Source organism: Macaca nemestrina, chromosome 1 (genome assembly GCF_043159975.1).
Source record: "Macaca nemestrina isolate mMacNem1 chromosome 1, mMacNem.hap1, whole genome shotgun sequence".
Taxonomy (NCBI): domain Eukaryota; kingdom Metazoa; phylum Chordata; class Mammalia; order Primates; family Cercopithecidae; genus Macaca; species Macaca nemestrina.
The window spans coordinates 169,514,682-169,542,389 of record NC_092125.1 but is presented as its reverse complement, the minus strand read 5'-3'; the positions used below and the strand labels follow the sequence as shown (position 1 = coordinate 169,542,389).

The 27,708-nt window shown below is 40.5% G+C and overlaps 1 protein-coding gene across 10 annotated transcripts in view; it reads left to right on the top strand.

Annotated features, from left to right (window-relative positions):
- LOC105495194 (receptor tyrosine kinase like orphan receptor 1) overlaps positions 1-27,708 on the top strand; it is a 410,216-nt gene that overhangs the window by 357,700 nt on the left and 24,808 nt on the right. For all 10 annotated transcript variants that reach the window (XM_011764482.3, XM_011764483.3, XM_011764488.3 and 7 more), the window contains 3 exons: positions 8,899-9,026; positions 11,625-11,942; positions 13,960-14,205. In XM_011764482.3, the coding sequence (XP_011762784.1) occupies positions 8,899-9,026; positions 11,625-11,942; positions 13,960-14,205 (692 nt within the window). The remainder of the gene's footprint in view (positions 1-8,898; positions 9,027-11,624; positions 11,943-13,959; positions 14,206-27,708) is intronic.

The following is a 27,708-nucleotide window of genomic DNA, read 5'->3' as shown; positions in this document are numbered from 1 at the left end:
GGGAGTTGGGTGGCTGGGGTGGGGAAGTAGAGAGATTGACTACACATTTCAGATTGCTAGAGGGTCCCTCTTTGCTGCCACCACACAGAAATTAAAAAGTGGGAGAGATTTAATTCACTTATTAAACATTTATCAACAAGTTGATACTTAATAGGCACTATTCTGGCCATTAGGGACATAGCAGTGACCAAAACAAAGTTCCTATTCCCATGAAGTTTGTTTTTAAACAATAAACAATTGAATATATCAATACAGAGTATGCCCGATGAGACTAAATATTAATACAATAGGTAATAATCAAGTAAGGGGCAGGGGGCAGTGGCAGGGCATGAGGTCAGAGAGGCGAGGTGGGGCAGGAGAAGATGATGTAAGGACAATGTAAAGATGCCAGTTTTACTTAGCATGACAAGGGAAGCCTTTAGGAGGATTGAAACAGAGGAACAGGACAAATCTGTGCATTACAAATTAATCATTATTTTAGTGTGAATTGCTGCTTCTGAAATTATAAAAATTTGTAAGATTGTACCTGTGACATGGGCATCTCTGTATTGCTTTTGGGTGGGTGTTGGAGTTGAGGGTACAGAGAGGCATTAAACTCACCACTGCTTTTTACGGAGGCCAGTAGTCTTTTGTAACCACCATCAGCAGAAGGAATGGGAAACAAAGCTGAGATGAAACAGAAAAGCAAGAATTGGGGATTGGGTTTCACCCCACTTCTGAGTAGTAAGATGAAATTAAAACCCTCCTAAGATGTCCCTAAATTCCATTTACCACTCTTTCCACAAACCTTCTCTTTTTTCAATCCATGGCCAAAGGCATAAAAGGAAAGAAAAAAAAAAAAAATCAAAGCAATTCCAGTAACATCTGTGGTAGAAAATCTGCCCAGATTGGTATGTGTGAATTTCATATTATTCTAAAGTCCCATTATTCTCAATAGGCAATTTAAGGGGGTGGTTTGAATGTCTAATATTTGGAGAACTGCCAAAGCACATCCAAAGGGTCTCTAATAAGAACTCGGGGGCCCTGAACTCGGGGACTCAAAGTGTCACCTATGCATTTCCAGCTTCAGCCTAACGTTGGGGGCAAAGCAGGCCCTTAACAGAGGAAAAGTAAAAACATCCAAAGCATTCTTAGAAGGTGCAAGGCCGCCCCTACCCTGAAAACCTCAGTAAATTGAAGACAGTAAAAATCACTCATTCTTTTGATTAGCAATCTTCTGTATTCTTGCAAATACCGTACTAGTGCAGTCCTATCATTTCAAATGTGTGTTTAAATAGGAATAAAATATAGTACACATGTAATTTTCCCTCAAATTACGTTTGTGAGATACAAGCCTGGGTAATTCTGCTGCTGCTCCAAGTGAAATGCAAACCCTTGTGTTTCCAAACATCACTATGAAGCAAAGCCAATGCCTTCTCTTTTCTGAGTTGGACACAAGTAACTCTTATGTGCTGCTCTGGAAACTATGACAGAACGTTATTCATCTGTTTGTTTTAATGGTTCATAGCCAAGGGAAAAAAACTTCAAAAATTTGATTTAATTTTTTAAAGAAAAAAGGTGGTATGAAACAGGGCGAGGGACTCTTTAGCTAAGCGAATAAATGTTAACCAAATTGTCACTGACCAGGTGTGGGAACCTACATGTGATATTCAATACAGTCACCTCAAAATTGCTTATGCTTACAAAGGCATTCCAATAAAAGAAAAAGGGATGTAAGGGTTAGCTGAATTCTCAACCCTATAGATTTAAGGTTTCTCTGTGAGTTGTTGGCCCTCTGGGTTGACATGCCTCGATTGGCTCCCTTTGAAAATTGACCTTAAAGGTCAAGTATGTTAACACGTACTTTTTGATGCCCATTTTCAGACTGGTCTTTAGAAAGGAGAGTTTGTGAGATAACTTCAGGATCACATATTTAACCTGTAATCTCTTGACCACAGCCAGCCTGAGGCGAAGTCTGCTTTTGGTGCTCCCGACAGCTCCCCTTCCTGGATGCTCACCCTCCCCAGCCTTCCCTTTCCATGTCTCTGCCTACACCTGTCCAGATGCTGCCTCTCCCAGGGCCATCATTTCAAGGTGTGTGCAGCTAGAGCTGATAAGATTTAAATGATGCCCCCTCCTCCTGGTTAGCTGTTAACCAAGGTTGCTTCCCGGCTTGAAGTCTCCTCAGAAAGAGGAAGGAGGTGGGTTGGGATAGGAGGTAACTTTTCAGACCACCTCCAATTATAATCTGTTCTTAAAAGTGTCTGTGTCTCTGATCTTCTATCTACATTGGAATAATTCTGCATCTTTTACTTGGATCCTTAGTTTTATAATGTAGCCCCATTTTATTAAAAGCCAGGACTCTTTTTACCTTAAGAGATCTGTTTGCCCCTCCCAAGGGAGAAGAACCCTGCCTCTGAAGTGGGAAGCTTCACACTCAGCTCGAGGTTACTAGAGCTGTTATGTGGTCATGCTTTTAACCAGATCTGCTAATAGATGGCCTGATTCACAAGTTTTAAAAAGGGGTATTTTCCATTTATTCATGGCCGTGATGGTCTTTTGGGAAAGCATGAGTAAGTTGTGTTTGCTTGGGTAAAGAGAAATTACTATCCACATGACAGAAAGTAATTCCCACTTTAGTAAACTGCCCACTGAGCAAACCTGTGGACCCTGCATCTCTTTGAGCTGTGTGATGACTTTCCTTCAGGGGTTTTAGGGGCAGCCATCTTGATGTGATTTCCTCTCCATGGCTTAAAACAGCGTCTATGAAAGGGGCTGGGGGGATAAATTCAGAGGTAAGAGATGTTGGGTTATTAATTCACTGCACTCTGTCCCTGTGAAGCTGCCATGCTGTGGGATTGCTGAGCCACTGTCCCTGGCATTCCATTTGAAGAGCCATGAGAATCAGAACAAAGGAACCTGCTATACTGAGTGAACTGCTCATGCTTATATCAGATTAGTCTGCTTGGAAGTGACTTACAAAGCTACCCCACAACCTCCCCCATCTCGAGGCTTGAATTTGCAACCATTGGCCCTCTTCCAAGCTCCCTCTACCTTGGCCCTTGTGTAAATGATATTTTTTTAAATTACAGTGAAATTCACATAATGTAGAGTTCACCATTTTATTTTATTATATATTTTATTATCGTTATTTTTTTAAAGAGATGGTCTTGCTCTGTCACCCAGGCTGGAGTGCAGTGGTACGATCATGGCTAACTGCAGCCTCGGACTTCTGGACCCAAGCAATCCTCCTGCCTCAGCCCCCTGAGTAGATAGGCCTATGTGTGTGTGCCACCATGCCCTGCTAATTTTTTTATTTTTAGTTTTGTAGAGACAGAGCCTCACTATGTTGCCCAGGCTGGTCTTGAACTCCAGGCCTCAATCGATCCTCCCACCTTGATCTCCTAAAGTGCTGGGATTATAGGCGTGAGCCACTGCACCCAGCCAGAATTAACCATATTAAAAAGAATAAGTCAATAGTAGTTAGTATATTCATAAGGTTGTGTAACCACCACATCTGTCTAGTTCCAAAACATTTTCATCATCTCAAAATAAAATTCCATGCCCACTAAGCAGCTGCTTCTCATTCCTCCCTGTTCCCCAGCCCCTAGCAACCACCAATCTGCTTTTCTCCAAAGACTTATCTATTTTAAATATTTCTTATAAATGGGATTATACAATATGTGCCCTTTTTGTTCGGTTTATTTCCTTAGCATGTTTTTGAGGCTCTCCCACATCATAACCTGTTTCAGTACCTCATTCACTTTTCATGGCTGAATAATACAGTCTATTGTATGTATCTACCACCTTTTTTCTATCCATTCATCTGTTGATGAACACCTGAGCTGTTCCCACCTTTGGACTATTGTGAATAGTGCTGCTCTGCACATTTGTGTACAAGTGTATGTGTTTGAGTACCTGTTTTCAATTATTCGGTTTAAGTGAGATTTTACAGTCAGGAAAGTCCCTCTGCATCCATTCTCTTCTCATTAAGAAGAGGTAGAAGGCTGGGCATGGTGGCTCATGCCTGTAATCCTAGCACTTTGGGAGGCTGAGGCAGGTGGATCATCTGAGGTCAGGAGTTCGAGATCAGCCTGGCCAACATGGTGAAAACCTGTCTCTACTAAAAATACAAAAATTAGCCAGGCGTGGTGGCACATGCCTGTAATCCCAGCTACTCAGGAGGCTGAGGAAGGAGAATTGCTTGAACCTGGGAGGTGGTGGTTGCAGTGAGCTGAGATTGTGCCACTGCACTCCAGCCTGTGCAATGGGAGCGAGACTCCTTCTCAAAAAAAAAAAAAGAAAAGGAAAGAAAAGGAGAGGTAGGCATTTTAACTGAAATTATCCCCAAAAAGAACATTTTAAGACCAAATTTGTCAGTACCAATCAGTTCAGCTATGTCTGCCCATACCCTGTATATTCTGATGAGGGAGAAAATGGCTTCCAATTTAGAGGATACTCCTGGTATGGAGAAGGGTCCACGTTGGTGGGCTAGCCTGGGACAGTCTCCTCATCTCTTCTAGTTCTGTTGGCCAGTCAGTGGTAAGATGGGCGCTAAACAGATTAAATAGTATATGAAACTGGAAATCTGTGGAATGGTTTGATGAAAGTACTGGGAATGGGTGGGGTTAGTGAGTAACTAACTTTCCAGAGAAGGTAGGGGCATTTGGATCTTAAAGATGAGAACATTCACAAGGTGAATGAGAGGGTGGAGGGCATGCCAGCCCTCAGGATGAGCATGGGCCACAACACATCAGCATCAAAGTGCATCCTGTGGTTTGAGACTAGCAAGATCATCCATATGACTGGTATCATCAGGCTCGTAGGCTTGTCTGGTAGGGAAGGAAGCTGGAAAAGCTGACAAGAACTAGATTATAAAGTGTCTGTAGAACAGCATTTCCTTCCCTTGCTCTGCAGTCATTCCTAGATGTGCACTCCTTTTGCTGCCGCAGTGTTCCACAATCCCTTTTAGCATTCTTCAAGTATCCTTCATAAGCTCCTTGCCCTGGAGAAGGAGGAGACCCTGGAGGTGGAGTGCAGACCCCATTTGTGTTTCCCAATCCCATGGCAGAGAATGTGGCAGGTTGTAGAGGCTGGCAACATGGTTACTCAGTTACCTTTATGAGAAACAAGAGTTCCCATCACAAAGCACCCCTGCAGCTTGACATCACGGTGAGGCAGCCGGTGCACGCTGGTGCCAGCCACTGTGATGAATGGCCAAATTCCATTTGCCCTTTCCCAATGCACTTTTCTTCTCCGTTGCATGCAGCCTTGGGCACACTCATGGCAAGTGCCCTTGCACTTTTGCTGCCTTGCCACTTGCTTCACATTTTTAATTTGCTGAGTGTGGAGGGAGGCAGGAAGACATCAATGATGAAAGAAGTGTGAGCCGGAAAAAAAGCATAAAGCTGATTAATGCTGGAGGAGCATTTGTTCCCCTCCAGCCAAAGCCAGTGGGGAAAAATGGAAAAGAATGAAAAGTGATTTTGACTTTATGTTTAAAAGAAAACCTTTTACCACCCAGCATACCCCAAAGCTTCTCCACAGCAGAAAGCCCCTGTAAGCATTGCAAAAGCTCCATCACCAAACTACTTGGAAAGAAGCTAGAGAGTGTGGTTAGAAACACTGTTTAGGGCAAATCTAGCTCTACTACTTGCTGTGTAACTTTGGGTAAGTTCTCTATGCTTTCTGACTCTCACTTTTCTCATCTGTAAAATGGGAATAATTACATCTTTACCTTCTTCATAAGATTGTTGTTGGGATTAAATGACTTAGTATCTGTTTTAGAAGTATATGAAACTTAGTAGTATATGGTACAGAATCAAGACTCATTATAAGTCTCCTTCTCGATTAGGCTGATTTAACTAAGAGTAGTATTGAAAAGCAGAACATAGTTACAGACCTAACAACATGGGATAGTGGCCTCATCTTGAGTTTCAGTTTAAATCCTAGCTCCACCACTGACTGGCTTTGTGAATTTGAGCAAGTTACTTAACTTTGAGTTTAAATAACTTTGAGTTTCTCCCTCATAAAATAAGGACAATAGCTCATCAGGGGCTGCTTTGAGGAAAGCACCTAACACAGTACCCAGCCCAGAGCAGCAGACACTCGATACATGTTTGGTTTTTTTTTTTAGTGTTGTGGTTCTCAACCACATTCAAATCACCTGGTAGGTTTCTTTAAGCATGGGTACCTAAGCCTCATCCCCAGAGACTATGATTTAATAGGTCTAAGGTGGGACCTGGGCATTGGTATTTCCTAAAGCTTCTCAAGGAGATTTTTTCTTTTCTTTTTTTTTTTTTTTTTTTTTTGAGATAGTCTCACTCTGTCACCCAGGCTGGAGTGCAGTGGCATGATCTTGGCTCACTGCAACCTCCGCCTCCTGGGTTCTCCTACCTCAGCCTCCTGAGTAGCTGGGATTACAGGCACCTGCCACCACACCCAACTAATTTTTGTATTTTTAGTAGAGATGAGGTTTCACCATGTTGACTAGGCTGGTCTTGAACTCCTGACCTCAGATAATCCACCTGCCTCGGCCTCCCAATGTGCTGCCAAGGCGATTCTCACAAGGAGCCGAGACAGAGCCACTCCCCAGCAGATAACAGTACATACCGGTTTTGGGTTTTTTTGTTTTCTTTTTAAAAAATCTGTCCCCCAGGAGACTGAACAGGATAGGAGGAATTCTGGGAATAGTCAAAAATTTAATACACCTGCAGCTCTAAGCCCTTGATAAGAAATGTGCAGCCAAGGAATTGCATTCCATTTTATTCTGAAAAAAAAAAAAAAAAAAGCATTCAGAGTCTTTTTAAGAGTCATGAACTGGAAAGGTGGTAAGAAGTTTAGCCTAAGCCTCACACATAAAATATGGGAACTCCCAGTAGGTTGGGGATTTATATGTGGGGGTAATTCCAGGGTTTTGTCCTCCCGAGAGATATAAATTGAAGCCTTGAGAGTTTAATGTGGGGGAGAAAGAAGTGTTCTCATAATGACACCTTAAAAATCCAGGGCTCTGCTAATGCCTAGGGATAGAAAAGCGTCATCTGTAATAGCAGGGGGTGGCATGGGGGTGTATTCTGGTCTCTGTACTTAGGTTTCCAAGATCCAAGTGTAGGTCATCAAGAACCTTCTTTCTCCCCATAGGTTTATGGTATTAGTTACCCAATAAAAGTTGGGTTAATTTTACAACCCAAGTAAAATTTAAGCCAAAAAGCCTTCAGCATTACTCTAGGATTTATGAAAGTAAACATGTGGAGTGCTTGCAGGATTGTGCAACAGTAAAATTTCAATGTCTTTATGTCAGGTATATGATATATTCATTTGTATGTGTATTTAAAGGTTAAGTTTTTAAGAGCTTTGCAATACAAACTATTTTCAGGACTAAACTGAAGATACTTCCCCCACCTTCACCTTTAAAATGATTCTTTTAATGAATGGGAGTAGAGAGAAGCAGAAATTAGTGTCCTATCAGGTGATTTTTCCACTTGGTTTGCTGCTATCCTTTGACTTGCTAGACTCCTGCACTAGACCTTCAAGTGGGAAGTGCAGCACCACAGCACTAACCACAGTCCCTCTTACGATGTAGGAGCTTAGTAAATAACTGTCTTTTAAATAAATGTCTTCTTTGGTCATTGTAAATACTTTAAGAACAGCCATATGTTATCTCTACAATTTAAAAAAGCTTTTACATTATCTGATGGGATCGTCATGACTTTCCTTTGTAGGGCAGAGAAGTCAGTTACTGTGTCCAACTTGTAGATGAGAAAATTGTGGCTCAGAGGGCTCAGACAGCTTGCCTAAGGGCACCCAAATGTTAAACTCAGGAAGAGAATTTTGTTCTCCTGACTTTGCTCTGAGGGATTTTTACTTAGAAGAAACCAAAGAGGAAAAACGGTATTTTTTTTTTTTTTTTTTTTTTGAAATGATATATTGAGGAGGAGCATCCAGGGTTGAAGTCAACCCATACACGTGGCAGGCAGACTTTGGTTTGGCTATGGTCTGCCTTTGAGAAACAGCTGGATGTTCTGCACTGGGGGGATCTTGTGCTCCTCGTAGGCCCTCGTGGGAGATGGTAGCCTCTGCCCTTTCAGGTTGAGCCTACCATCTTGGGTCCTCATCTCCAGTTTTAGATCTCCAGTCCTTTTACCTGGCACATGAATCATGTCATTTCTGGTGTCCCTCTGTCTTCAAGATGAAATCTACCACCCCTTCTTTTAAAAAACTATTATAATTTTGAGGCCACAAAATTGTAGTAAGACTATTTTTTAAAATTTTAGGGAAGCATGAAAGCAAAATTTCCATGGACATTTTCTCTAGATTTCCTTGGATTTAGTGCCTCAATTCAAACTCTCCAGGCCATGGTTTGCCCTGGCCTCTTTGGGCAGGGTAGAGATAATGGAGGTTAAGCAGTGAAGAGCCACCTAACTGAGCTGCCGTCAGGTTTCTTCCCAGCTGCCCCCAGCTTCTCACCCCATGGATCCCCCTAATTGACATGTCAGTTGGAGTGGATCTGGTGGCTAATTCGCCCACGCCTTTGTAGCAAATTAAGCAGAAATAATCTGTGCTTAAAAAACAAAAAACTGCAGAACATGTGCCCAGATTTCCAACTCATTTCCTCTTGACTCCTATAACTACATCATCTTCCAGTCCACCACCAGCTGCGAAAATAAAAGCATTTTCTCCCATATTTAAGGATGATTTTGTGCTTCAGGACGACTTTCTGGGGGTGTAGGAAACTTGACCAATATGACCAACAGATGTTTTAAGAACTGAGCAAAAGCCCCCAATTCCTTAGCCCAGTCTTTTGTATATTGTGCCCAACTGTGCCCCCTAGTGACTATTTAGGGTATCATGCAGTCAGAGCTTGCCGTGCCCTGTATGTATGTGGTGCATCAGCTGATGTCTGTCTGTGCTTTCTTTCAGAGATGAGTATGAAGAAGATGGATTCTGTCAGCCATACAGAGGGATTGCATGTGCAAGATTTATTGGCAACCGCACCGTCTACATGGAGTCTTTGCACATGCAAGGGGAAATAGAAAATCAGATCACAGGTAAGTAGCACCAGTGAAATTATATTTGTCCCTTGAATAACTATTTTTCTCACCAAAAGTTTTATTGAGCTCCTCTCTTGACAAAGGATTAAGCTCGGCATGGGGGTTGGGAGCAGGACCATAAAAAAGCATGAGACATGATCTCTGTGCTCTGGAATTTACATTAAAGTAATTTATTGAAGGTTGCTCTTAGAGGAAAAGGAAGCTTTGCAAAATCTCACATTCATTCAAACACTCAATAAATATTATTAAGTGCTTTCAGTGTACCAGGACTGAACCTGAATGGGAGAGATGATGGTGTGTAAATAAGCCAGGTACATCTCTGCCCTCACAGAGCTTACTGTTTAGAAGCAACGTGATGTCGACTGAGAGGGGATGAATTTAGAGTTTAGAATTCTGGACGCTCATCCCGGAACTATTATGATAGTGAACTTTGGGGAAATCGATTACTTTCCCAAAAAGTCCCCTTCTTCATCTGTGAAGTGAGTGATGAGGCAAGATGACCATCCCTCTCTTCTTGCTCTAGCTTTCAGTATTTCACCCTTCGTTTTTCTTAATTGAAAGTATCCTTTTGATGGAAATCTAGTAGCGAAGCACTTGCTAGCACACATGAGTTAAGGTAGCATAGGCTACCTTGTAGGATTTTGCATGCATCATTCTGGTGCTTACAGCTGCTTTGTCCCCTTCCATTAGTGTAGTTACGATGCCTCTGTGTCACGTACCCTTTGAAATCCGTTCACATTGCCTTCGTGAGATTCTAATGAGGTTGCCATATCTAGCAAATGAAAATTCAGGATACCCAGTTACATTTGAATTTCAGATAAACAACAAATACTTAGTATAAGTATGTCATAAATATTTATCTGAAATGGAAATGTAACCATTGTCTTGTTCTTTATCTGGCAACCCTAGGAGAGGTAAGAACAAACCCAAGGCAGAAACATAGAACAGCAAAATATCCAGAAGCTATGCGGAAGCTATGTGCTATGAGGAATGTGAAGGAACTGAGAGGAGGCCAGGGGGAAGACGGGGGAGGATTTTTTTTTTTTTTTTTTTGAGACGGAGTCTTGCTCTGTCACCCAGGCTGGAGTGCAGTGGCGCGATCTCGGCTCACTGCAAGCTCCGCTTCCCAGGTTCACGCCATTCTCCTGCCTCAGCAACCCAGAGGACTCTTTAACCAACCAAAAGAAGCAACTATAGGAATAGGTAGTTGCCATTTTCTGAAGCCCTCATTTCAGCAGGAAGAAAACTCTGAAATTTCAAAGAGCAGTAGGACTGACAGAGAGGTGCTGTTAAACACCCATTTCAACCTAATGTAAGAATGCCTTAACGTACTTTTAACTGAATATCCACAAAAACAAGTAGACATTTTGGGCCAGGCACAGTGGCTCACTCCTGTAATCCCAGCACTTTGGGAGGCTGAGGTGGGTGGATCATTTGAGGCCAGGAGTTCAAGACCAGCCTGGCCCACATAGCAAAACCCCATCTCTACTAAAAAACAATATAAAAATTAGCTGGGTCTAGTGGTACGTGCCTGTAGTCCCAGCTACTCGGGAGGCTGAGGTACAAGAATCCCTTGAACCTGGGAGGCAGAAGTTGCACTGAGCCAAGAGCGTAACCCTGCATTCCAGCCTGGGTGACAGAGTGACACTGTCTCAAAAAAAAAAAAAAAAAAAAAGTGGAAGTTTTGATGTAAATAATTGGTAACCTATTTATAAAAATCCTCTCTTGGAGATTTCTAACGGGTATCAGCCTGGTGGAAAGTATCACAGTTTTTTAAAAAATTCATTTACCTTTGTTTATCCCAGCGTTTCCCAAACTTGTTGGCTTATTTCTCAAGCACTATTCTATTTCACACAATTAATGTTCTGAGCAACATACTTGGGGAAATAATGTATCAACAACCTCATAGATTGCCTTGTAAGGTGTAAGCTCCTTGTCAATAGCGGTATTCAAAGGTAGGCTGGTGCACTTTTTGTGCATCTTACCCTACTGGTAGGAGATTAAGCTAAGGAACCACTAATATTCGATGATACGCCTTGGAACAATTGCACTGTGCTCTTTGAGAACTTCCAAGTAAGTTGCCTCATTTTCAGTAGTAGAAAGTATTTAAGCCACATAGAAATTAAGCAAGTTACCCTAAGTCATCCAGCAACTCTTGCCATCCAGCAAGACACAGAACTGGATCCTGTGCTCAGGCTCAGCCACTGCAGAAACAAGTTCTGTCCCTACAGCTGTCAGATGTTTTAGAAGCCTCACAAAACCAATAAAAAGCACCAGATGAAACACAAAGTTCGATTGCTTTATAGTAAAAAAATGAAAAATATATTGTACTTTAACCTAATTAATTTTTGTATTAGGAAACGGTACATATGTAATTTAATCCTGTTTTTTCAACTTTGTAGTCAAAATGGTTTTTTTCAAGCCAGTGAAAGTAAGCTGCTTAGACATCTGAAATGAATCTCCTTCTCTGGGCCTTGTCTGTTTCAGCACAGTGGATTCCTCGCAATGTGTATTTATATCTGATATCTGTTGACGAGATAACCAAGGAAGATAAACCCTGGCCTCTGGGAGTTAATAATTGTGTTTGTTTTCCAGCTGCCTTCACTATGATTGGCACTTCCAGTCACTTATCTGATAAGTGTTCTCAGTTCGCCATTCCTTCCCTGTGCCACTATGCCTTCCCATACTGTGATGAAACTTCATCCGTCCCAAAGCCCCGTGACTTGTGTCGCGATGAATGTGAAATCCTGGAAAATGTCCTGTGTCAAACAGAGTACATTTTTGCAAGATCAAATCCCATGATTCTGATGAGGCTGAAACTGCCAAACTGTGAAGATCTCCCCCAGCCAGAGAGCCCAGAAGCTGCAAACTGTATCCGGATTGGAATTCCCATGGCAGACCCTATAAATAAAAGTAAGTGGTAGCCCCTGACCTTCTGTGCTGTTCTAAGGGTCAGCAACCTCATGGCACAGGGAAAGCTGGACCTTAACCCATAGTGATTTTCATACTGTTAATCAAATTGTTTTCCAATGGGCTGAGTACTGTGCCTGAGCATTCAGTGGTGGATTAGACATAGTTATCTACAAGAAGCTTCATGAAGACAATAATTTTAAAATATGGGAGCTGGTTTCTCAATAACTTAAACATAGAATTACCATATGACCTAGCGATTCTACTCCTGAGTATGTAATCAAAAGAACTGAAAACAGATGTTCAAACAAAAACTCATATGAGAATGTTTATAACAACACTATTTACAGTAGCCAAAGGGTGGAAACGACCCAAATGTCCATCAGTAGAGGAGCGGTTAAACAAATTGTGGTATATCCACACAGTGAAACATTATTTATCCACAAAAAGAAATGAAATACAGATACATGCTACAAACCTGGGTGAATCTGGAAAACATTATACTAAGTAAAAGAAGCCAGACACCATTGTATGATCCATTTACATGAAATTTCCAGAATCGATAAATCCATATAGACGGAATTCAGATTAGTGGTTACCAGGGGCCAGGCTAGGGGTAGTGGAGAGTGACTGTTTAATAGATATGGGGTTTCCTTTTAGGGTACTATAAGTATTCTAGAACCTATAGTGGTGATGGTTGTACAATATTGTGAATGTACTAAATAAATGCACTAATGGTACACATCATGGTAAGTGTATTATAGCAAGTATCAGCACATTCTTGCATTGCTATAAAGAAATACCTGAAACTGGGTAATTTATAAAGAAAGGAAGTTTAATTGATTCACGTGTGGTTCTGCAGGCTGTACAGGGAGTATAGCAACTTCTGCTTCTGAGGAGTCCTCACGAAGCTTCTAATCATGGCAGAAGGTGAAGGGAGAGCAAGCTTCTTACATGGCAGGAGCAGGAGAAAGAGAGAGTGAGTAGGGAGGTGCCACACTACGCTTTTAAACGGCCATGAGAATGAGAACTTACTCACTATCCCAAGGACAGTACCAAGGGGGGTTGGTGTTAAACCATTCACAAGAAACCTGCTCCCATGATCCAATCACCTCCCACCAGGCCCCACCTCCAACACTGGGGATTAGGGAGATTTGGTGGGGACACAGACCCAAACCATATCATACCACTATTTTAAAGATATAGATGGGTTTGCCTCCATCCCCTACCCACTCAACACCACCAAGCAAAAGACTATTTCAGTGTACATTTCCCTTTCATCTAGAATTAATCTCAGTGGCAATTTTTTAGTTTCCATTTGGTCATTAATGCTATTTTATGAGTTAAGTAAATGAATGCATCTAAAATGCTTAACACATGGTAAGGGCTCAGTAGCATCATTATTGTCATTGTCATTACTTCTCCAAACTCCAATTCAGTTCAACTGTACAGATTCTGCAGTGCTTTAAGTCCCTGTGGCTACCTGGGAGGGCTACTTAATGGGATCTGCTTCTCAAGGGTGCTGACCCCATCAGCACAGAGATAGCCCTAACTTTTGTTAGAAACCCAGAATGCACAGCCTCTAATAAGCATGTTCTGTGAATTACAATACCAACTAGATTCCTTATTACATGATTCATGTCTAAAGCTGTCAATCAGAATGGAAGGAAAAGTTTGGCTTGAACCTTCCTTGAACCATTCACTAGGAAATTACTTCTGTGCCCCTAGGTCCTACCCCAGTTCCGATTTCTTCTGTGTTCAATGTTAAAAATACTTTTAGAATACTGATTTTATTACTGAAGCAAAAGCTTTAAATCCTCCCAGGAATGTAACTGCAAGGCAGGCCCTGGGTCCAAGCCCAGCAAAGCAGGGAGATTGCCCTGCATGGCCCCTGACCAGCAGGGAAGCTGTGGCCACAGGTTAATTACCTGCCCTCCCCTCCAGAAACTGCTGGCTAGAGGAGAGCTCTAGCATTTCCTGTGTTTCTTTCTAATTGTTTGGGCTTTTGTGTGTTTTTCAGATCACAAGTGTTATAACAGCACAGGTGTGGACTACCGGGGAACCGTCAGCGTGACCAAATCAGGGCGCCAGTGCCAGCCGTGGAATTCCCAGTATCCACACACACACACCTTCACCGCACTTCGTTTCCCAGAGCTGAATGGAGGCCATTCCTACTGCCGCAACCCAGGGAATCAGAAGGAAGCTCCCTGGTGCTTCACCTTGGATGAAAACTTTAAGTCTGATCTGTGTGACATCCCAGCTTGCGGTAAATAGAAGTCATTGCCCCTAATGTATTCAATCACCTTTAAAGATCTCTATCCTACCCCTCTTCATTTAGGAGAATCCTATAAGGGGGGCAAAGGAAACGGATAGTATTTGCTTGATCTCAAATTGTTTTTAGGGTAAACCCTGCTGTTTCTACATAAAACACCTTGTAAGGTACCAAAACACGTTCTCAAGAACTCAATTGCCTTTATACCTGCAGCCATTGCACCAGGGGATGTAACAGGGACCCAGCCCTCCAGAGGCACAGTTGAGACAGTTTATCACACTGGTTTTTGTAGAAAAAGATGTTACCCAGAATGGTCTGTGTCCAAGTAGACCTTTTTAGCAAAAAAGGAATATTGGAAGCAGAAAGAAAATTGTTTTCTGTATGCCTTAAGAACACCACACGGCAGGATGAATCTACAACCATTACTCGGTCATCCAGAGAATCTGTGAATAAACTGTGTCCTTCGTTACATCTGTTAATACTGCAAAAGAAGTATATAGGTGTCTAGTAAGAAAATGGAATTCCTGAGTCAGTTAACTGTTCCTTTTTCTAGAAAATGTTTGGAGAAAATAATGAAAATAGGCCAAGCATGGTGGCTTACGCCTGTAATCCCAACACTTTGGGAAGGCTGAGGCAGGAGGATCATTTGAGCCCTGGGGTTCAAGACCAGCCCAGGCGACATAGCAAGACTCCATCTCTACCAAAAAAAAAAAAAAAAAAAAAAAAAATGAAAGTGTTGGTGAAACCTGGAGTTAGGAACTACTTTGGAACTGATTCATCTTCCTGATCCTAGTTCTCGTAGATATCGTAGATAACGCCAAGTTTCCCAGGCATAGTGGGAAAGTCAGGATGTCACTGCTAGAAAAGCAAAAGCGACAGGTAGAGGGGTGGGCAAGCAAGAGCCATAGTCATGGGACACACAATACAAAGTGAGCTCAGTGTTTAACCAGATGATTATTCAAGCCATTCATTTAGAATATTTGTTGAGCACCTACTATGTGCCAAGTACTTACTCATCCGGGCATGGGGAGACGCCAGGGACCCTAAAGAGGAAGTAGGCATAACACATCCACAAAGGAGCAAGAAGTCATGGAGGCAGAACAAGCAAGAGGGAGAGTAGCAGAAGATTAGGTCGGGAAAGTAACAGGACCCAATCATGTAAGGCTCTATAGGCCATTGGAGGACTTAAGCTTTGACCCTGAATGAGTTGGGAAAGCGTGAGAGGGTTTTGAGCGGAAGGGTGACATGACCTGACTTACATGTTTGAAGGCTCACCTGGGCTGCTGGGTTGAGACTAGCCTGTGGGAAGGACGCAAGAGCAAAGGCAAGGAGATCAGTTGGGAAGCTACTGCAGGAATGCAGGGGAGAGATAAAGTGGATTTGGCGGGAGGAGGAGTGGAAGATGGAGGGACATGTGGGCAGATTCTGGATATGTGTTGAAATTGGAGAAAAGAGGAGTCACTGATGGATCAGATGTGGGATATAAATGATGGAAGGAATCAAGAGTGACTATGGAGCTTCTCCATGGAATTGCCTTTTGCTGAGATGGAGAAAAGTATAGGAGGAGTAAATTTAGTGGGAACTGGAATCAGGAGTTTTTGTTCATGCTGAGTTTGAGATGCCTTTTAGAAATCCAAAAAGAAATACTGAGGAGGCAGTTGGATATCACAGACTGAAGTTCAAGTCAGGGTCTGGGATGAGATGGATACAAAGGAAGTGTTGGCATGCAGATGGCTTGTAAGGCCATGACACCTGAAGGAAAGAGGAGCATATCTATTTAACAAGAGAGAAGGAAATGTCAGTGCAAGACAACAAAAGCTGGCTTTAGACTCTGGTAAGGGGCAGTAGCCTCAGTTCCGAATGTAATAATGACCTAACTGAGTGGCTACCTTGTGCCAGATCCTATGCGAGACACCTTTCCTCTGTCACCTCATTCAATCTTCATATCCAGCTTCTATCATCCCCATTTTATGGATAAGAAAACTGACACTCAGTAAGAAGTAAGAGGTTTGCTCAAAGACACTCAGCTTTCGGTGACTGAATCATGATTTTAACTCAGGTCAGCCTGATTCCCAAACCTGTTGGCTCTTTCCACTAAGCATACTCTCTCTAGAGAAAGCAAAATGAATCTGCTTAATGGCAACAATAACAGGTAAACAACAAACACATAGTTTGTAGTAAAAGCAGTTTATTGTAATAGGTAAGGACTTGGGTTCTCATGCTTAAGTGCCTGGGTTTTAATCCCAGGTCTTCAATGAAATAGCTGTGTGCTCTTAGCCCCTCCTAATCTCATTTTTCTTATCAGTAAAATGAGAAAATAATGATATACACTTAGGATTTATTGTGAGAATAAATTAGTTGTTAACTGAAAAACTCTATGATATCTGAACATAGAAAATGTTCAATACATCTTATCTATTATTATGTAGTCAATATATAAAGATAAATCTATTTGAATTATCACATAGTCAACATATGTAAATAAATTCTTGCTCTCAGCTCCGCAAATATTGTTTGAGAGTCCACTATGGAGTGGGGAGGTTATAAGAGGAATAAAATGATTCATGCTTTTGAGGTATGTCACTTCCAATGCAGTATGTATGATACAATAGAAGTTAGCACAAATGTTATAGAACAAAGAAGAGGAAGGGCTTTAAAAAATACTAAAGAAATCCATAAGAAAAAGTATTAAAAATATTGAAAAGAACCCTAATGATGAAAATTTGAGAAACTCTTATTCTATAATTTTGTTCCTACCTGTTACTTGTTATTATAGTGACTTTACTTGCAAAATGCTTTTACGGATAGTTGAACACACCAAATTTTAGAAAGATCACCACATTCCCTTTTTGTTGCTGGGCTTTCATACACCTTCATATGGGCTTTAATATACCTTCATACATACTACGAAGTAACCTCTTGCAGAGCCATTGTTGATCATTTCAAAGAAAATTATTCTGTATTTTTAAATGGTTTACATATCATTTATGACATTATCCACGTTACTTTCACAGTGATGAGAAAGGAATAAAAACAAGACATAGATTTACTTAGTTACCCCATTCCTTCTCCTAAACCAGGTAAGGTATGAGAGTCTGCAAGAGAGTCCAGGATAAAAGCAGTACTTACTAAGCACCTTCCATGCACCAGGCACAGTGCTAGGGTTTTCACATGCTTTCTTTATCCTCATCCTCATACTCTGACAGGTATTATTAACCCTATTTTTGCTGACATAGAAGCTGAGGCTGAGAAAGCCCCAGGGTCATCCAGCTAGTAAATGGAAGGTCTGTCGGATTCCAAGCTCATCTTCTTGCTACTCTACTGTGCTACTTCAGGTTACCGGTTGATGTACGAAGGAAACCAAATGAATTGGTTTGTTTTGTTTCTTTGTTTTTTGAGACGGGATCTTGCTATGTTGGCCAGGCTGGTCTCTAACTCCTGGGCCCAATAAATCTTTCTGCCTCAGCCTCCTGAGTAGCTGGTGCTACAGACATGCACCACCGTGCCCAGCTTTAAATGAATTGTTTTAAGAAAGAAATGGGCCGGGCTTGGTGGCTCATGCCTGTAATCTCAGCACTTTGGGAGGCCAAGGCAGACAGATCACTTGAGGTCAGGAGTTCAAGACCAGCCTGGCCAACATGGTGAAACCCCCTCTGTACCAAAAATACAAAAATTAGCCAGGCATGGTGGCACATGCCTGTAATCCCAGCTACTCAGGAGGCTGAGGCATGAGAATTGCTTGAACTTGGGAGGCAGAGGTTGCAGTGAGCCGAGATCGCACCACTGCACTCCAGCCTGGGCGATAGAGCGAGACTCAGTCTCAAGAGAAAAAAAAAAAAAAGAAAGAAAGAAAAGAAAAGCATTATTCATTCCACTCTGGGTAAACACTATTTTTCTTTGGGTGACTTCTGACCCTTAATTTCCAACTAATGCCCATCAGAGGTAGGGAAGTAGTTTGCCCAGGAGCTGGAAGACATTGATATTCTGATTCAAGGACTCAAGCTCTATTACAATTAGTTTAAGCAAAGACTACAAATTATACCCAAAAAGTACTCGTTTTCATTTCAATGCCCTTCCTGCAGCATCCAGATCAAGCACATGCTAGGAGGAATGAAAGAAACCTTCGAACGGTCTTTGAGACTGAGTAGAAAGAGGGAGATCACTTACATCTACAAGATACCTACTATGTGCCTGCGTGGTGCCTGGTGCTTTATATATTCATCTCCATTTAAAACTCACACCCATGCTGTGGGGTAGGTGTGATTAACATTATTTCACTGAGGTTAAAAGGGGCTATAGGACTTATCTAAATCACACAGCCAACCACTGTCTACACAGAGCTCTGACCAAACTCAAAGCTCATGCTCTTTTACCAGACACTCTGCTATCTCTCATTTAAAGATTTTTCTGAAATAAATACAAGCATGACAATAGGTTCCACCTCTGGATTCCACCATGCTGATTTCCATTATATAATATGACATCAAAAAGCTTCCCACGCTGATGAAGCTATCTATCATAGTATTACTCAGTGTGTTAGTATCTGAGTATTAATCAGTATAGCGATGTTGAAAACCCTTGGAATATTTCTTTCCCGGATATATGTGCGGAGGACACAGTGAAAATTCTGAGGACTGGTTAATACTAGTCACATGGGAGAGGAATTTAGATGAAAGTTAAATGTAGAGAAGACAAGGCAGTTTTCACCACTTAGAATTTTTTTTTAAAGAACGTTTTCATTTTATTTTAAAACAAAGCAGTTCCTCTTGAATTCTTCAAGCCAAACCACAAATACATCCATTAAAGGAACAGGGAAGCCTTGACATATGATCGATAAGCTGCTAGAGGGCCAGTAGCTCCCACGTGGGATTCCTGAGAAGACAGCAGGTCAGCGTCAGCTGTGCTCAGGGGTTTGCGTGGCTTCTCCCAGTCGCCCTCAGCAGCCCACCTCTAACAAACTGGTCATCATGGAATCCTACTTTTATAACTCCTTTGGAGCATTTGATTTGTTTTTCTCATTTCATTGTCACAAAACCATGAAAGATCAAGTAGGAATTTCCAGCCCTGTTTTACCGTATGAGAAAATCAAGGCCCAGAGAAGTGAGAATACTTACCTAAGATCACAAATGAATTCATGGAAACCAGGTCTCCTACCTCTAGGACCACTGCTCCTTGTTCGACACCAGTGATCCTCAACCAGAGGCAATTTTGTCTTCCAGGGAACATTTGGCAATTTCTGGAGAGATTTTGGCCATCACAAGTGGGTGGGATTGGGGGATGCTACTGGCATCTGTTGTGTAGAGGTCAGGGATGTTGCTAAACACCCTACAATACCCAGAACAGCCCACACAATGAATCATCTAGCCCAAAATGTTGAATGTTGGGGTTGAGGAACTCTTTTCTACACTGTACAATTGTAAACTATAGAATAATAATATTCAATAGTAATTTCCATTTATTGTGTGCTTACAATGAGCTGAAAACTATGCTGATACTTTTAGGCATTATCTCATGTTTAAATAGTTCTATCCCCCTAAGAGTAGGGTTTTATTATACCCAACAAAGAAAACTGAGACTTGGAGAGGTTAAGTAACATGTGTCTGAGGTCACATGGTTAATAAGAAGTGGACCCAGGACTCACATCTGTAGCCAGCCTTTTAAACTGTAGTTTATGCATGTATGTTGTGTGTGTGTGTCTGTGTGTGTGTGCGCGCAAAGAGATAAAACTTGAGAATAACTTCATTTTACAGTGAGTTGTAAGCTAATGGGGCAGATTTGAAATGATCCCTTTTTCTCCTCTATCCCAAATGAGACAGAGTCTCATAGGAAAATTCCTGCATTCTTTAGCTAACTCAAAAGTTAAGGAGGTTTCAGAATCTCCATGGGGTTTCTCATTTTCCTACTGATAACTTTTGTTTTAGTTTCAACTAAGTAAAGCTAAAAGAAGCATAGGTCTAATTAAATAGAAAATGTGAACGTTTGTTGTACTTTCTCTAATAAAGGCGCTTGAGAACAGTCTGCTGCAGATTGTTTTATCTGTGAACTTTCACTCCAGAGCAGAATATAAAATTAAGTACAACCAAATATGGCTGTTGTAAATTCTGGGAATTGGCTTGGCTAGGATTATATGCATATGCCCAGACAGTGCTTAGAGAAAGTGAAAAAAAAAAAAAGAAAAAAGATAGTTTGGGCAAGACCTGGCTTCTCATCCTCCATGTCTTTTCTTTCATGTCCCAGGCATCTAACAATTAGAATTACTAATTATTTATTCATTCACTCACAGAAACCAATATATGTTGAGCTTCTACTGTGTCTCAGACCCTGTGAACAAGCTAAATCAGACCATGCCCTTGTGTAGCCTACAATCTAATGAAGGAATCAGGTGGAAAAAAAAAAAAACATGTGAATCACATTAAGTATTGTCATATAGTTCCCAATTTTATGTCTGCTTTTTATGATTGACATTTTAAAATGCCATTTTAATGATGATTGCTGCTTGTTGAATACTATGCTAAGATATCTGTGCCGGCATCTAGCCTAGGATGTAGTTGGTGCTCAATAAAATGTGTTGAATTAATTGGTTTAATCCTCACAGTAAACACAAGATAAAGGTATCATCTCCATTTTCCTAAAGGAAAAACAGACAATGTTGGTTTTACTGAAGCCAAGATTCAAACTGGTTCCATAGAACTTCAGATCCATTCATCCATCTACCATGCCATAGCTGTTTAAACAATAGAGTCCTGATTATTTCAGAGGAACACACATTCCTTCATTTTCCCTTTCCCTTTGATCATTATGATCTCTCTGGGTCTTTGGGATGCTGTCCATTGATTTTCTTATTTGCAGCTCCAGGGATATAGGAATAGAGCCCCCAGTCACAAAGACATCTACTCTGAGAGACCCTACTGTGCTCCTCTTAGATGCAGCCCTAATATAGACTAGCTCCCCAGCAGCTCCACCCACACCTCACAGGGTGTACCCTTCTCCCGTTAAGTACCATCTCCTCTCTTTCTGGAAGCCCCTTGTCTCCTCCAGTCCTCAGAGTTGGCCTTCTTCTCTGCCTGCAAAGCTTCATTCACTATGCTTTTACCTTGTGTTGTGGTCACTTTCCAAGTCAAATATCTTGGGTTGGGTGTAAACTAAATTGAAAAAGAAGCGTTTTGCCTAAGTTCTTTCTAACTGGCATCTAGGCACACTGCCTAGGTTCACCATTTCACTGTAGCCCTTTATCATTGCTTTTCTGTGCAGCTCTGGGGGCGCAACTGTGGAAACTCTCAATACCTCTGAGAACTCCTTTTGCAACAATCTGTCCATTTTACTTTGGTTGTATTTTATTAATACCACAAGACTTATGTCTCTCTCTCTCTCTCTCTCTCATTTAATCCACTATTTGTTTCTTTCTCGATTTGCATGGGAAGGCAGAATCTCGATTGTATTGGTGTTTTTATATTTAAACCGTGGCCCTTTATTTTACCCTTAATCAAATCCTGAGGCCACATTTCTTCCCCTAGCCATGGCAGCATGTCTGTTTCTCCTCTAAGTAAAGGTTTCTCCGTCTACCAAATAGAACTTCCAAGCAGCAGTATTGTTTTCACTCCTAAACCAGCTTCACCGAAGAGTACCCATGATAAGAAAACTGGTGAACCATTTGGCTCCATTTGGAGTTTTCATACCTGGCCTATTGCTTTTGTATTTCCTTTTAAGTCATTGGCTTGCAACAATGTGCCAAAGGGCGCATTGCCCAGTTTTGTGCCTGAATAGCCTTGACTTGTCCCATAACCTTACAAACACCCACCCTGGGCTCCACTTTGTCACAGAACGTATTCTGCAACGTGGTGGTTTACAGTTTGGGGCAAGGCAGATGTTTTCCAGATTGTGAACGCTGCCGTTTCTAACTTGCTCTGTCAGCAGCCTTCTCCCATATTTCATAGAAGACCTGTTGTAAGGCAATTTGTCTTTCAGCCATTTCTTCAAAATAAAATTGAACATTACAGTGAGTGGGATGGTGGAGAGGGGTAAAGGAGGAAGAAGTACAGCACTGTTTTATATAGTTTGAAGCTTTCCGGAAGAGTTATTTTTATACTACAGAGATTTTCAAGATGTGCTTTCATTTCCAGTCTCTATACGTTTTCAACAACAAAGTAAAGAACAATAGTGACCCAAAACTTATAGCTAAGTCATGTTCCATGAACATTTTTAACCATAAAATAATTTTCTCTCAAAGGTTTTTTTGTTGTTGTTCCTAGTATATATTGAGTCATTTACCCAGTGTGTAAGCTGCTCTAGCAATAAGCTTCTGAAACCTCTGAACTCTTTGGGCTCACCACTATGCCAGTAAGAAGTGCTTGTTGGTATCTTAACCTTTGGTGACAGAAATCTGATATAACACCACAATGATTGTTGCCACTGGCTTTGTAACAAAGTGTTTTTTGGTTAAGCTTCTGGCAGGAAACATATGGCACAAGCCAACAGACTAACTAAGGGGAATGTTATAATGTAATTATTTAGGAAGTAAGGCAGAATTAGGAGAAACCAACAAGGAAAGGTGCGAGACCTGGGGCTAACAGGAATGGGAGGTATTACCATCCTAGATCAGTTACCTTACCTTGTAGAATATAGCTGAGGCTGAAGAGAGGGCTGTCCAGCACACACTGTGGTCTTTGGTAGAGGGATACAGTCAAAACTCAGCAACCCAGCAAGGGGGAAGCCAGAGGAACAAGGGTTTCAACACATACTCTTCTCCTGCCTTTCATCTCCTGCAAATGACTCCCATAGATTCAACCTAACTAGAAGCCACAGATCAAGGGTATCCATTGATACTATCAGTAGAGGTTGGCCTCAGCAAGGAGCTGGTCAGAAAGGACTGAGACTGGATCTGATGGGCTGAGGATACTCAGGGGAAATGTCATCATTGACTTTAAGTCACTTCATAAGAATCAGCTTTAAATGAATTGTTTTAAGAAAGAAATGGGCTTGGGCTTGGTGGCTCATGCCTGTAATCCTAGCACTTTGGGAGGCCGAGGTGGGCAGATCATTTGAGGTCAGGAGTTCAAAACCAGCCTGGCCAACATGGTGAAACCCCGTCTCTCCTAAAAATACAAAAAAAAAAAAAAAAAATTAGCTGGGCTTGGTGGCGGGTGCCTGTAATCCCAGCTACTCGGGAGGCTGAGGCAGAAGAATTGCTTGAACCCAGGAGGGGAGGTTTCAGCAAGCTGAGATCACACCACTGCACTCCAGCCTGGGCAACAGAGCGAGACTCCGTCTCAAAAAAAAAAAAAAAAAAAAAAGTTCAGTAAGGGCCTAAATAAGTTCAACTCAATTTATAAAGTCAGAAAACCTTGGGAGCAACCATAGAAATCATCTAGCCTCTACTTGAACATTGCCAGACATCTCCAGAGACAGAGAAATCCTTCCACTCCAAAGTGATTATGGAATGATTCCAACTGCTCAAAAGTTCTGCCTTTGTAAGTTAGAAACCAAAACTCGTATACAAAATCTGATTTTTTAAAGATGTTGGCCACTGATTCAATTTTTTTAAAAAACCTAATAAAGAACAAGTCTATGGACTAGATTCAAATTTTAACTTCTGGATAATTTCTTACACAAATTTGAAGACATATATAACATCCTTCATTTGATTTTCTCTTTGGCCTAAAGATCACATGGATCTTCCTACATTTCCTTCCCCATTCTTCTCCTCTAGGTGTTTCCTGCTCCTTTAGAGCCCTTCTTAAAAATGTGGCTCTGAGAAGACACCTTTCAGTGCTTTTTAACCAGAGCAGGTAGAAGAGGACCACGACGTTCTTGATCATTACCCAGTATTGCCAATGAATACTATTATGTTGCTTATAAGTGCCATATATGAAATTTTTTGAGCAATTGTATCATGCTGTTGCTGGGTTCATCTGAGCCTTTAAATCTTCAGTAAAACTTATTAGTAATCTTTTGTTTGTTTGGGGAGTTTGGTTACATCAACAATTGTTTAGTAGATTAGTCTAATCATGGATTTTATAAACAAGATCTTTAACCTAAAAGCAACTTATAATATTTATTTTTAAAATTTCCACTTCTGGTTTGGATTCATTATATTAGCCTGTTGAGTATGATCCTCTAAAATTTTATTCCACAATTAAACCATTAGGTATCGTTCCTAGATTCTAACCATTTCAAGTTTGATAAACATATCATCAACGATAATGTTTAGCAGGCAGGATTCCTCAAGCAGAGCCCTTTACAATTTGATGTTGATTGACTGATTAACATTATTAAATAAAGGCAGATGATAAATTACAAATCCATCTCATGATATTATTATTCAACCCTTCATCTGGTCCATAAGAATGTCATGAGTCACTCAAGTCATTTCATCAAATGTTTTGCTAAAGTTTAAATGTGCTTGGTCTATTACTAATAATCTCATCAAAATGAAAAAGATTTAATTTTATACAACCTATAGAATTTTGTCACTTAAAGATTGGCCGGATTAAAAAGTAGGCAAAGGACTTGAATAGACATTCCTCCAAAGAAGATATACAAATGGCCAATAAGCGTTTGAAAAGATGTTCAATATCACTAATAATTAGAGAAATGCAAATCAAAACCCCAGTGAGATACCATTTCACACCCAATAAAATGCCACTATTAAAAAAAATAGCAAGTGTGAAGAAATTGGAACCGGTGTGATTGGTTGGTAGGAATGTAAAATGGTGCAGCTGCTACGGAAAACAGTGTGGAGGTTCCTAAATACATTAAAAATAGAATTACCATCTGATCCAGCAATCCCATTTCTGAGTACTTAATCCAAAAGAATTGGAGTCGGGGTCTCAAAATATTTGTTCACCCATGTTCACTGCAGCATTATTCATGATAGCCACAAGGCGGAAGCAACCCCAATGTCCATCAGTGGAGGAATGGATAAAAAAACATGGTATATGCATACAATGGAATATTGTTCAGTCATAAAAAGAATGAAATCCTGTCGCATGTTACAGCATCATGAACCTAGAGGACATTAGGCTAAGTAAAATACACCAGTTACAGAAAGATAGATACTGCGTGATTCACTTATATGCGGTACCTAAAATAGTCAAAATCATAGAAACAGAAAGTACCATGGTGGTTGTCAGGGCTAGGGGAAGAGGGGAAATGGGGAGTTATTCAATGAGCATAGAGTTTTAGTTTTGCAGCATGAAAAAGTTCTGGAGATTGGTTGCACAACAAGAATATACTTAACATTACTGAAATGTAAAATTAAAAATGGTTAAGATGGTAAATTTTATGGGTTTTTTTTTACAATTAAACATTTTTTAATTATCAAAAAAGATTAGCCCCCCCCAATTCTTTTATAGAGGAGGAAACTGAGGCCCTGAGAGTTTATAGAAATTTCAGTGAACTTGTGTGGATACCAGTTACTAAGATTTTTCCCAAATGCTCACAAATGAGTTACTCTCCCTAACTTATTGTAGTTAAAACCTTTTCTGCAGGGGAAAATTTTAATCAATGTATATGGCCTATTCAGCATTTTTTTTTTTAAGAATTCATTTGAGAATACATAAGGCAATAGATCATCTACTTAGTATTTCCATCATCAAGTCAAGAGAGTGAATGCCTGGGCCCAACCTGCCAACTGAAGGCCTAATTACCTCTCTCTCTCGGCTTCCAGGCATATATGCCTAAATCACCGGTGCAGGCCCCTATCTGCTACCAACCTGCTTATTTTATAGTTTTCAAATAATAAATCGGTAGTGATTCCTGTTTGTTTTCTATGTTTTTAAATTTTTTTCAGTCAAGGTTGTATTTTAAACTTGTTTAATTTCCCTTGAATTCTAAGGTTCTGTAAGATTTCTTCCCAGTTTTGCCATGTTTAAAACCAGAGCCTTTTCTTGTTTTAATTCAAAGTAATATCCCAGATGATGTTTCACTTTATTAAAAGTACCTCTTTAATAAGAAATCATGATTACTTTGCTTTAAGCTTCAGGATAAGAAAGGAGTATTTTCTCCATTATATTTAATTACTAATCAAAGTATTGAACATCATTGTAAAAATAAAATAGGAATGTCAGATGTGAACTGTGATACCAAATTGTTGATTTTTAAAAGGAAATTAATCATGTGATCTGCCCTAAGTCGTTGGTTTCAAAAATCTCAAGTATTTAACTTGATGTAACTAATATGTGCATTTAATTTTTAAACAGTTATTCCAAAGTATTAAAAATCTTCAACATTCTAATTTTCAGTCAATTTTCTCTGCAATGCATTGGAGGTGTCCGTTACCCTTTAAAATGACCTAGTAAGAATAATGTCCATTGTTCCAAAGTGATTTTCTTAAAATAGTATGATCCCCACCAGATATTAGTCTTCATTGAAAGAAAACTTCGGACTCTTAAGGAGAATAATGAAAAACAATTACGTATAATGGTTTAGGGTAATTTTGATTAGTAATATAATTTACTAGAAGCACTGAAGGTAGACAGGCTTGCATTCCAACCCAGACTCTGCTACTTTGTAGCTTTGACAAGTTATTTTTTCTTTCTCAGTCTTAATTTCTCTATGTGTAAAATCAAGATAACACCAACATGCCTGCCAGGTTAAAATGAGGAATACAAATGCTAGGACATCAAAAAGGACCTAGGCAGATATTAGTTTTCTAATTTTTCATTTGGAAGGATCATTGTTCTGCAGAATATTTTTATATAAGGTTTTCAGAGCCAGCAGAGACTGAATCACCTTCTGGCCAAATGCAGTGAGCTGCATAGGGAAGGAAGTACTTTGTATGGAAGACTTACAATGGGCCCGAATGTGTTTCTGTCGCTTCCAACATGACCATGTATTGTTCTCCTTAATTATTTCACTTGGCAAAAAGACATTTGGCCCCTCTGCTTGTTAGCATATCCTCAGTGTAATCAGAAGGAGCCAAGCTTGACTGTTTAAAGGATTCAGCTTCTTGAAGTTTGTTCTCCTGCAGACCTACAGGGGGATTTGTCCCAGGTCCCCGTTTACAATAGAAGACCTTCCATTTACAATAGAAGACCTTCCGTGAATAATCTGATAGGGCATGAAAACAGAATAGACTCCTTTATTTGCCAGACAGGTGAGGCCCTACTTTCTCTTGTTGCTAAAAATCTGGCCTGGAAAAATGACTAGCATTGCATTAGTACTAAATTAGCCTCATTGCTTTTGCAATCATTACCCTCAAAATGATTTCACTGAGAAACCAAGAATAACAACGGAGACTTTACTCCCTTAGGGTACTGAGAAATTTGAAAATGGTTTATAATGTTAATAATAGCCATAACATCCAACAATTTATGGCAATTTTCAATGATCCAAGGTTCTTTCATGAACATTATCTCATTTGATTCTCACGTGAACCAAATAAGATTGGTAGAGCAGATACGGTTATTCTTGACTACCAATCTTATTCATTCCATTGAATAAATGAGGAAATGGAGATCAGAGAGGTTGTTTCTTGTTTAAGATTATTTAGCCCAAGAC